Genomic DNA, 12143 nt, shown 5'->3' on the forward strand with positions numbered 1-12143 from the left:
GGGTCATCTCGTAAAACCACATCCAACGGAATCAGAAGGAGCTTAAAGGTCCTTCATTTTACACAAGGTGAGACACCTGAGTCCTGGAGAAATGCTGTGACTGGCCCCAAACTCTTCAGCCTGCCAGTAGCTGAGCCAAGACAGAGCCAAGGCCTCCTGACCCCCAGCCTGGGGTCACCTGGACTCCAGAGCCGGAGATCAGTTCCACCCCTTCCCCGTGAGGACACTCAGGCACAAAAGGCTAGCAACTTGGTGGCCGGGGGACATGGAAGAAGTGTTTGAGGCACATTATCATTACTGGAAAGACATGGAAACCTCCCGTCCATGCAGGATATAGACATTTTCAAGAAGCACGCAGCTGAGCACCTGTTGACTCTGGAGAGGCCGCAGAGGAGAGGTGTAGTTTCATTCAGCCTCTGGCTCTACCGCTTCCTAGCTCTGTCCTCTTTGGCGTGTTATCCTTTTGAACCTTGGTTTTCTTAGTCATTCAGTAGAGTTAATATGTGTCACAGGATTATGTGCAGATTTGAAGTCATGCGCTTGTTCATTGAACTCATCATTCAACAAGCATCTCCTAAGTGTCAGTAGTATGCCAGATGCTCGCAAGGTCCCTGCCCTCCTGGGGTTTACTCAGATGGTACCTGAGTAAACAAACACATGCACAAGCTAATCCCCAATTGCCATGAAGGAGATGCGCCGATGAGCTGAGAGGTGCCGCTTTTGCTACCCGGGTGGTCGTGGGCGAAGTGAAAAGCACCGGCACGTGGGCACTGTCAGCGCGTCACTTCCCCTGAGCAGGGTGGGCCCTGTGAGCCAGCAGAAGGCCCGGCCTCGGCGTCCTCGCTCCTGGTCACCTCAGCCGCTTCAGCCAGGGCCCCTCGGGGTTAGATGCCACACCCCTGTCGGAGGTTGTTGAACATGCCACATAATCAGCCAGGGAGACGGTGAGCCTGGTGTCAAATACGGCTTAGAGGTGACCCTTCTCTTCTCATCACACGGCCGCACGCTCCCCGCAGTTGAGTTGAGTTAAACAGCTACGTCACAGGATTGTGGGCAGACGTGAAGCCACGCGTTCGTTCACTTAACTCACCGTTCACCAAGTGAGGACTCTGAGACGGACAGAAGGCAGTTCTTCAGAACCTAGCTTCTTGCAGTGACAGAACTTTGTTCTTTAAAAGTGTTAATGGAGGGCTTCCCTGGTGGCGCAGTGGTTGGTAGTCCGCCTGCCGATGCAGGGGACACGGGTTCGTGCCCCGGTCCGGGAGGATCCCACATGCCGCGGAGCGGCTGGGCCCATGAGCCATGGCCGCTGAGCCTGCGCGTCTGGAGCCTGTGCTCCGCAAAAAAAAAAAAAAGTTAATGCAGATGAGTCTGTCGCTTTTAAGCCATTTGTCAGCACTTGTTCCTGGGTTTTCACGTGGGGAGGCCCAGGTTCTTTATGTTTCTTTTTTTTAATAAATTTATTTACTTTATTATTTTATTTTATTTATTTATGGGTTTTGGTTGTGTTGGGTCTTCGTTGCTGTGTGCGGGCTTTTCTCTGGTTGAGGCGAGTGGGGGGCTACTCTTCGTTGCGGTGTGCGGGCTTCTCATTGCGGTGGCTTCTCTTGTTGCGGAGCACGGGCCCTAGGCGTGTGGGCTTCAGTAGTTATGGCTCACGGGCTCTAGAGCACAGGCTCAGTAGTTGTGGCGCACGGGCTTAGTTGCTCCACGGCATGTGGGATATTCCTGGACCAGGGCTCAAACCTGTGTCCCCTGCACTGGCAGGCGGATTCTTAACCACTGTGCCACCAGGGAAATCCTGTGTTTCTGTTATTAATAACAGAGTCAGGAAACAGGGTTGCCAAGAGAAGTGTCCAGTTGGGTAGAATAAGAGACACGGGCGTAGGACCAGGCCAGGGGGCATTTCTAGTCTTTAGATGTGATCACTGAAAGTTCTAAAATAAGAGCATACCTTACATTTGCATGTCACTTCAATGTCAGTCATAATAGCCAACATTTATTGAGTGCTTCGTCAAAAGTGTGTGAGGCGCTTTTCCATGGCTCATCTCATTTCTGTGAAATAGAACGGTTAAATTCAAACTCTCAGAGTAGAGGAAACTCTACCTTTTAAGAGCCTGAGTCTGAGTGAGGGTACAAGACTTGTCCCAAGTCACCTGGCTAATACGGACTGGACTTCCTTTCAGCTCTTAAATGCTGAGATTGTATGCATGTCATTCACAGCTATGTTTTTAGTACTGTGCTTGCTACACAGTAGGCCCTCAGTAAGTATTTGCTGAACGAATGAATGAATGAATGAGGAAAGGTGGGGCTAGGACTCGGATCATATGCCTGCTTTTCAGGTACTTTTTCTAGTTACTTCGAAGATTAAATGAGTAACTATATGTCAAGTGTTTGAACATTCCTGCTATGTAATACGTAATCAGTTAATGGTAGCTATAAACGTTACCCATAATCTCAGAATTAATTAAGTTTTTATGGAGAACTTCCATAGAAATAATCATTGATCAGCTTGAAAAACTTCATAATGAAATACATTGCTGTTGTCAGGTAAAGTTGATGCTTTTTTATAGTATTTTTTATGTACTATTTTATATTATATATGGATATTCTTGCCACTCTGGATATCACCCTACATTGAGATTTTGTTTACGACACTTACTCCAGAGTAAGATGGATTATTGTTTTGACTTAAACTCGAGCCAAGACTAAAAAGGAGGCATTGTCAGCTCCGTTTTTACCAGGTGGTGGGAAGGGTAACCACGGGGGTTCCAGGTACTTCTCCTGGTGGCCTTTTCCTAGATCTGCCTGTGTGTGATCTAAAGGCAGTCTTTGATTCATTACTCTTCCTAACTGGAAAGTCATCAGAATTTCCCCAAACCCATGAGGACGGGTAGACTTAGTGCCAGCACATGAACATAGTGCCACCCCACTGAGCAGGTTTTGCCTAAGTTTCTTTAATTCAGTTGGAGGGAATTCTTAGGAAAGCAGCTCGCTCGTTTTACTTCCCATCCCACCCTCCCTGGAGGTGCAGAGAGCAGTCTCGGGTAAGTTGCCTCACACCCTTTCCTAAGGCCTGTCTTCCTAGGAACACCCCTAAATACGTCACTCGCTGGAGAAAAGGTTTCACATCTTTTAGTCATTTTTATCACTATGAGCAAGAAGCCTTATTGGTGATGTTACCACTTAGAAATGTAGGAGGTTATTATTCCAGCTGAAAGAGGCAATGCAGGGGGCTCTGGCCTTTTCAAACCACCACCTCTGCTCCCCCAGCCCCTCACTTCTCTCCAAGACAGCATGAGAAGTTTTCTAAAGTTGAGGCCATTCCAAGAACTAGGACTTGCGTCCTCATTATCAGGGGGTAAAGTTCTTTTCTTCTTCACACACAGTCCCCCATACTTTCTTGATTCTTGACATCATTGTGGGTTCGGTCATTTCTGTCAGGACCAGTAGTGTGTGTGCTGCATTCTGTCCATACGGTGAAAGGGCACAGGACTAACCCCGAAGGGCCCCATGGAGCCTTGGAGAATTGGATTTTAGGACAAAGCACTAGGGTGGCTATGACCGTGGTATCTTTTCAAACTGACCTTCCCACCCATTCAGACCCAGGCTTCAATCTTGACTCCAGCCCACAGGCTGTGTGACCTAGCTGCTCCAGGCCCCGCTTCACCTTCCATTGGTGGGGTTGGCCACGTGGGCCTCAGCAGGACAACGTGGTGACTGACCGCGACACGAGTGGGGAGCCTCCAGACCGACCTGGTGCCCAGGGAGTGCTCGGTTGGTGGCGGCTGCTTGCCGTACCCTACCGCTGCAAAGGCAGACTTTTCATGGAAAAGAAGTTCGTTGTGTGGCTACCTATAAGACACCTGATTCCATGACAGAGGCCTATTGCCGCCTCCAGGAACCCTGTCCCCACACCTGAGAACCCCATGCCAGGCCGGAAGCAGCACAGAACATGTGAGGAGGCTCATCAAGGATGCCCCAGGCCCCCAGAGACCACCCAGCTGCTGAGCGGCTATGGTGCACCCAGAGAATGGGGGAGATTCGGCCCAGGGTGGGAGGGATTCAAGGAGACTTACTGAGTGGATGACAAGGGAATGCGAAAGCTGGGGGACCTAGCTGAATTCCAGTCAGATCAGCACGTGCTGGAAGTAGTGTCATATCCCTGAGCTGATCACACCTTGTCAGCCAGACTGACCCCGCGAGCGCAGTGGGAGAAGTTGTTCTCTGCACTGTAAACATTATGGCCCTCAGCACACACGGAGACGTCCAGCCTTACACTGATGATAATAAAGAACTGATTTGAAACACTGGTGGTCTGAAAAGGCTTAGGTTTGCATTAAACATGAGTAGTTTTGCAAAGTATGGGGTAAAAAGTGTATGAGGGAGGATATAGGGGTAGGTATTGCTGGAGTCTGGGCCACTTATAAAACCCATTTGTGTATATTCTATATTTACTGATGCCCTGGGAGCTGTGGAATAGAATTGGTTTTCGTTAAAGCCATAACAGATGGGGGCTGTGCCGTCTGTGGTATGCTGAAGTAACGTCCATGACCAGAGGACCCTCCTTTGCACGAATTCCTATACAGTTCTTTAAGATTTAGCTCAAAACTCACCTTGCCACAAAGCATTTCCTGCTTAACGCCACCCCTCTGGCATCATTCTGGAACTCTGAGGATCCAGCACTTAGATGTTTAGTCTTAATCATTGCAAATGTCTTAAAAATCTCTCACTCTGGGGCTTCCCTGGTGGCGCAGTGGTTGAGAGTCCACCTGCTGATGCAGAGGACGTGGGTTCGTGCCCCGGTCCGGGAAGATCCCACATGCCGTGGAGCGGCTGGGCCCGTGAGCCATGGCCGCTGAGCCTGCGCGTCCGGAGCCTGTGCTCCGCAACGGGAGAGGCCACAACAGTGAGAGGCCCGAGTACTACCAAAAAAAAAAAAAAAAAAAAAAAACTCTAACTCTGGGTGTGTGTGTGGCTCCCCTACTCCCTCCACCCCCTTTTCTCTTTAAAATCTTTTAAATCCACCCAACGGGTCATTTTAGTTCAGACCCATTTGCCCTTCACCTGGACCAGGCCCTGTCCCAGCCGGATGCCCTCCATTTCTCCACTCTGTGATCGGAGTGGTCCCTGCACAGAGCCACTCTCATCTGGTCCCCTTCTGAGACCCTTCAAAGGCTTCTGGGCCCTTCTTGTGGAGGCCAGGATTCTTCACGTGGCGGCGTCCTCCCCTCCGGGCCCTGCTCGCCAGGGCTTACTCTCCCTCCGCCCCTCCTCTTCCCTCCAGCGTCAAGCACCTCATGCCTTCCCTCCGTGCTGCTCCCTCAGAAAGAACACGCTTCCCTCTTCATCTGGCTGCCCCTCCCCACCTCCCTCAGGCCTCGAGCCCCTAGTCCTTCCCTTCTTCCTACTCTGTTATCATTGTTTTGTTGCTGCTGCTGCTTCTGTTTGTCCCTCTGCTCCACGAGAAGGCACCTTCTGTGAGGACAGGGACTGTGTATCTCCAGGCCCTGGTGCACACGTGGCCTGGTGCAGAGAAGCAGACATTCAACCAGTATGATAATCAATGAATAACTCACATAAGAGGGATTGAACAAGATAATATACCTAAAGTGTTTATCATTGTGCCTGGGACATGTTGGTCCTTATATGGGTGACTGACTCATTGATTCATTCATCAAATTGTTTATTAAGTGTCTGGCCACCCTTTAAGGGGACACAGCGGCAAACAAAACGGGCATAGAAATCTCTGCCCTCGTGGGCCACACGTTCTGTGTGTGTGTTTCCCCTCTTGTCCCTTTCAGCCCCCTCCCGCGACCTTCCGCCATACCCCTCGTCTTAGGACACTGTTGCCCTCTTCTCCCCGCCCCACCTGGGACACAGGTCACCAAACTGCAGCCACTCCTGTCAGAATCACCTTCGCCTGGGAGGCAGCCCGGGGGCTTTTAGTAGATGCCAGCGGCCCCTCAGGCTGCTGAAGGAGGAATTACTTCCTCTGCCCTGGCTGGAATAAATAGGTCAGGAGTAAAATTAGAAAATCAAAAGCCCGAATCCTGGTGAAACGCTGCAGTGGAAGTGCTACTTACAGGACCTCAAAACTGCACGTGTTCTCACTTACCAGCCGGGACTGCAGAGAGCGGCCCGGTCGCCTGGAAGCCTTTGTAGAGCCAGGAATCACCTCCACTGCACCCGCCGCAAAGCCGGAGCATCCCCACCGCCCCCTCCGCCAGGAGGAGGAAGAGGGGGCTTGAGCTGTGCAGAGCCACTGCTGCCCCCAGCCCTGACCGAGGCCCACCATGGGCGCTGCCTGCCCGCACAGTCAAGTCTGAGGAGCTGTGAAGGGAAGTCTTCACCTCCACGGTGACGCAGCCCTGAGAGGGAAGCGTCTCAAGGAGGCCCAGCCATCAGTATCCCAGTGGTGCGGTAGATAGTCTTTGTTGAACGCTGTCTGTACCTGGGCGGGGCCTGTTTCCCTCCCTGAGGTTTCTCACCCCACCTCGTCCCGTCCAGGTCCCTGCTCCTCTCAGCACACTGACGTCCCTGACCAGGGCCGGTGGGGTTGTGCCCTTCCTACAGGTGATTCACGTGTCCTCCAGAGTCATCTGGAAGCTGGATCTGTGGCCCCGACCAGTCAGGGAAGGTGGGCTCCCTGCACCCTGTACACACGCCGCGTATAAACTGCTGCTGCTTTCCAATGGGGCTGTGAGATTGATTACATCATCCTGTTTTCGTTGCAGAAATTTCCAGAACTGAAATTCAAATATGTGGAAGAGGAGCAGCCCGAGGAGTTTTTTATCCCCTATGTCTGGTCCCTGGTGTACAACTCAGCGGTAGGCCTGTACTGGAACCCTCAGGACATCCAGCTGTTCACGATGGATTCCGACTGAGGACGGGACGCCGTCTCCCACCCTGACCCCCTCCAGCCAAGCAGCCCTTCTAGTTATTTTCTTTCTGGGGAGCAGAGGTAGACAGATGCCCTGGTGCGTCTTCTATTAAAGAGGGTCACACAGTCGTGTTTTCCTTGCACACTTGGGTTTGGAGAATTGGTGCCAGTTGGCAGTAGATCACTCAGTTTAGATTATAGTGCAAAAAGGGAGGGGAGTTACACAACAATAATAAATGTAAAAACCTGCTATTTCACATGCAATTTTATTTCTAAACCAAAAATCTAGAGCTTTTCCAGGAACCTGATGCCTTAGGCGTATAACACTGTACCAGTACATACTTCTTTTTCTTTTCTTTTCTTTTCTTTTTTTCTTTTCCCCCGCTGCATGTTCAGGATTTTTGTTTTGGTCATGTGTGTGTGTGTGTTTCAACATTGAGAAATACCAACCTGAAAAGATGACAAGACAGGAATTAATAAGGAAATGAAGCCGTGTATGCATGCAGTTGCCTTTCAGAAGGCCCATGATATAAGCCTGGGCGGTTGGATATAAGCCTTTAGATCCTGGAATCTTTCCCTCAAAGAAAGAACTGACTCCTTCTCATGAAGCCCGGGTTAGCTTTTTTGTGGATTTGGCCTCTGAGCTGTAGCTGAATTAAGTTGGAGTCTAGACTAATAGGAGAAAAAGGAGACCGATTTGATTAATACAGTATTCCACATGAGAGTAAACACATGTTTTTCTCTCTGCTTCTGACTTTGTTGAAACTCTTTGGGGCCTGTGTGATCGCAGTTGTCTCCCTGAGCTTCTCTGAGGGAAACAGCCGCTGGGGTCGCCCTGAGCAGAGCAGTGGGCACTGAGGACAGAGGGGACCTGCCTTTCGAGTCACGCTCTAGGTCCATGGCCACCCCTTCACGGCCTAGTTTCACTCTCAAAGACACAGAAGTATTTGCTTTTCTGCATAGGAAGCACATAATCCCAGATGAGACCGACCGAGCACCCGTTTCAGCCTGCCGTTGCCTAATCTGTATCGGAGGCAGCTTCTCTCCCCTGTCCCTGTGTCCCCGGCCTGGAGGCTGGAGTCATTTTGGTTCATCACCATCTTCTGAGGGTCTGGGAGGAGACAGCTTCTGTCACACCGAGCTCTGGGAAAGGCTGAAAGCATGACGTGTCAGTGCACGTCCGTGTGGTTTCCGCTCATGAAAAGCCTGGCCGCTCCATCACCTCAGCAGCCTCTGAGGTCGGCCAGGCAGTTTCATCTTCATCAGGACAGGGGCTGAGACCGAAGCCCCCTGCGGCTGACTGACTGAGGAAGGGCCGTCACTGGCGGGTGGACCCAGGAGGCGTGTGCGGCCTGCCCGCTGCTTCCTCGGCCTCAGGCCTCTGACGTGTCTGCACGAGTGGCTGGGGACTCTGGTTCTTGCCTAAGGTCGCACGGACAGGGCCTCAGACCCGCAGACGAGTCATGTGAAGCGCTTCTGCGTAGTCTGGCTCGTGGGGAGAGGCAGTGGGAAGGTGGAAGGAGGAATCCTCCAGTCAGAAAGGGGACATGATCGGATTATCATTTCAGGTAGCAATTATTTTTATTTCCTATATGGGAACGTGATATATAGCTTTAATTTGTTTCCAAAGCACTTTGATCTGCTTTCCTTCATTTAAACCAAAACACAATTTTTAAAGGGTCACATGGAGCAGCTGAGCCCCTGGTAGGACCCCAGAACTAAGAGTCACTGGGCTGCAGGACCGTCAGTTCTTGTGACAGGAGGAGATATGGTCCCCCAGAACTTGGTCATCGAGCGCAAACTACCAAGGAAGCCTTGACGAGGGAGTCCTGCAGTCTCTTCCCCAGGCCACCTGGCTCACCAGGTGCCCCCAAAGCCCCGTTCTCTGGCAGTGTCCTCTCCCTCCCTCCCCGCCACTTTTAATTAATCACACAGTAGAAGTGCTCGCTGGCCTAAAAGCTCAGCTGGGGCTACAGCCTCGGAGGAAGTGTGTGAGTACACACTCCCAGACACCACTGCATCACTGCTTCCACTCTGCAAATCCGCCAGGAGTCTCCTCTTTATTTTTGTGGAAGATTTATTACATGACAATAAATTTAAACGATAAACTTGAATTATGCTTGCATTAATTTGCTTAGAAATTGTTTGGTTTTCCACAAAGTAAAAATGTGTAGAATGAGGCAATACAGGACCATCATGTGTTTGAATGTAAATTAACATCTGATTTTACCCAAGATACGGAGCTGTTATTGCAACGTGTCATCTCTTCAACAAAGGGTTCTGTCATAATATTTATTTTTAAAAGAATGTGCCCCTTTCAATAGCACCTTTCCTATCGAGAGTTCAAGGCACTGTGCAAAAAAGCTTCAGAATTATAACTCTGGTTCCCACATCACCCACTGAGGCTGGTGTCACAGGATCTGTAAACAACAGCCTCGCAAGGTTGGCATCACAGGATGGAAGCAAGGCTGTGGAGCAGCTCAAGGACAAAGACAGAGAAAGGAAAGAAAAGAAGATCCCCGGAGCATAGAAAGTACACTGCACACACAGTCCTCTCCTTCGGAAGGAAATCGCAGGAACTGTAGAAGACGGAGAGAGGAAAGAACATAGGACCAGTGTCAATCAGAACACTCAGTAGCTTCCTCCAGCTTGTTTAGGGTACCCCCAAGAGGAACGTTTAGTGGGGGGTGCTTTTAGGCCCTAAATTTCTTAATATATCATTCTTTAGGCAACATACTGCCCTGTAGGTTCTGTGGAGCCAGGGTTTTGCATTAGACGTTGTACCTCTCTGCATAACTGAGTCACTGCTTTCCAGAGCCATAAATTAGAGGTGTGGTACTTTCTGATACTTTATAAGCTTGAGTTTGCAAGGTCAACCCCTTGGTCTCTTAATCTCCTGCTAAGCACTATGCCTGCAGTTTCTGTAGCTGCCATTTGATATTAGGGGCTGATCCCTGGGCATACTGACACCAAATTCAGGGCTATTCCAGTGTCCTACGTCGCTTCCAGGAGTCAGGGAGCTTCTAGTCTCTGACAAAGAGCCATGCTTCCTATGAATATGACACAGCTGAGGAGTGGATTATAGCACAAGCCACAGCAAATAATGCATTTTTATTTTTTAAGAATTCAAAGCATAAAATTTGATCTCATTAGGGTACGTCCGTTTGGGATCTCCCACCCAAAGCCAGGGAGATTCATCAGGAGCTCCCCACCCGCTTGATCAGGTCATGTATGGCAACCCCTACCGTCCTGACTTCACAAAGCTATCAAAAGTGCCAGCTACTCAGACACAGCCTCTGGAAGTAGCAGAAGCTCCCCTCCAGAAGGAAAGCAGTCTCATACGACTAACCAGGTAATGCTTCACGATTCTGTTGGCTCTGGGCTGACTGCAACAAAATTTTAAAATATTTCATCCAGATTTCCAAGTTCCCCTTAGCTGGAGGGTTGGTTTGGATTACCTGGTGCTCCATTACTATCAGCAGACTATCTTTCATGGGTACTGTGACCCAGCTTCTAAATCACCTCAGTCACCGAATGTGGATTGAGGTGAAACCAGATTACTAGTGGCCCCAGTGCTTAGCAAATGTATGTTCTCTCTGGAGGACATGAACTGTTACAGACTGAATGTATCCTCCAAATTTCACGTATTGAGCCCTAACCCCCAGTGTGATGGTATGAGTAGGTAGAGCCTTTGGGAAGTAATTAGGTTTAGGTGAGGTCATGATGGTGGAGCCCCATGATGAGATTAGTGCCCTTATAAGAAGAGACATGAGAGAAATCTTTCTCTCCAACATGTGGAGACACAGCGAAGAGACCACTGTTTATAAGCCAGGAGGAAAGCCCTCACCAGGAATGTAATCAACCAGCACCTTAATCTTGGACTTTCCAACCTTTTCATACTTTTCAGAACTGAGAAATCAATGTCTCTTGTTTAAGCCACCCAGTCTATGGTATTTTGTTATAACAGCCCAAGCTGACTTAAGACAGGAGCACAACCCAAGGCCTCAAATTATTTCTGTTACAATCAAATATCCAGGTATATGAGAAGACCAAATAATATAAATTACATGAATTAAAACCAGAGGGAAGGGCTCCCCTGGTGGCACAGTGGTTGAGAGTCCACCTGCCGATGCAGGGGACGCGGGTTCATGCCCTGGTCCAGGAAGATCCTACATGCCGCGGAGCGGCTGGGCCCGTGAGCCATGGCCACTGAGCCTGCGCGTCCGGAGCCTGTGTTCCGCAACGGGAGAGGCCACAACAGTGAGAGGCCTGCGTACAGCAAAAAAAAAAAAAAAAAAAAAAAAATACCAGAGGGGGAAAATGGGCATTTTCCAGATGCCCATGCTCCAGATGTCTCACAGAATTTGAAACACCTGTGCTTTCTGTGTTAAAGGAAAAAAAAGCACGTGCCCAAGAATTTCAGAGAATTAGAAACAATAAAAGGGACCAAGTGGAAATTCTAGAACTGAAAAATATAACAAAAATGCAGAATAATTCAGTGGGTGGGCTCAAGAAGAGGTGAAAAGTCAAAGTTATAGAAAATCAAGTTACAGAAAATTTCAACAACGCAATTAGAAAACTTGCAATTCTATAACTTGAGTAAGGTGAAAAGTCAGAGCAAAACCAGAATCAAAAAGATAGGGCTTCCCTGGTGGTGCAGTGGTTAAGAATCCACCTGCCGATGCAGGGGACACGGGTTTAAGCCCAGGTCTGGGAAGATCCCACATGCCCCAGAGCAACTAAGCCCATGCACCACAACTACTGAGCCTGTGCTCTAGAGCCCATGAGCCACAACTACTGAGCCTGTGAGCCACAATTACTGAGCCCGCGTGCCACAACTACTGAAGCCTGCATACGTAGAGCCCGTGGTCCACAACAAGAGAAGCCACCGCTTGCCGCAACTAGAGAAAGCCCACGTGCAGCAACAAAGACCCACTGCAGCCAAAAATAAATAAATTTTAAAAAGATAGCAAATAGAGGGTTAAGAGACATGAAGGATACAGTGAGGATATCAAAAGCGTAAAAGAGTGGGATAGTTAAATAAATATTGGCTGAGAACTTTTCCAAAACTCATGAAATATTTCAAACCATAAATTCAAGAAGGCCCAACAAATCGCAAATGGGATAAATAAAACACAATCCACACCTAGACACATCACAGTAAAACTGTTGAAAACCAAAGAAAAGGAAAAATTTTAAAGCTACTGAGGGGTGAGGCATGGGTAGGAGAGGGATTACCATCAAAGGAGCAACAATTAAA

At 49.3% G+C, this 12143-nt stretch overlaps 1 protein-coding gene across 4 annotated transcripts in view; it reads left to right on the forward strand.

The window, feature by feature from the left end:
* The window catches only part of DYM (dymeclin), a 373371-nt gene extending 364374 nt beyond the window's left edge, over window positions 1-8997 (forward strand). For all 4 annotated transcript variants that reach the window (XM_067699139.1, XM_067699137.1, XM_067699140.1 and 1 more), the window contains one exon: window positions 6738-8997. In XM_067699139.1, the coding sequence (XP_067555240.1) occupies window positions 6738-6887 (150 nt within the window). In that variant the 3' untranslated portion in view covers window positions 6888-8997. The remainder of the gene's footprint in view (window positions 1-6737) is intronic.
* The last annotated feature ends 3146 nt before the right edge of the window (window positions 8998-12143 follow it).

The sequence above is a fragment of the Pseudorca crassidens genome, chromosome 12, assembly GCF_039906515.1.
Source record: "Pseudorca crassidens isolate mPseCra1 chromosome 12, mPseCra1.hap1, whole genome shotgun sequence".
Classification (NCBI taxonomy): domain Eukaryota; kingdom Metazoa; phylum Chordata; class Mammalia; order Artiodactyla; family Delphinidae; genus Pseudorca; species Pseudorca crassidens.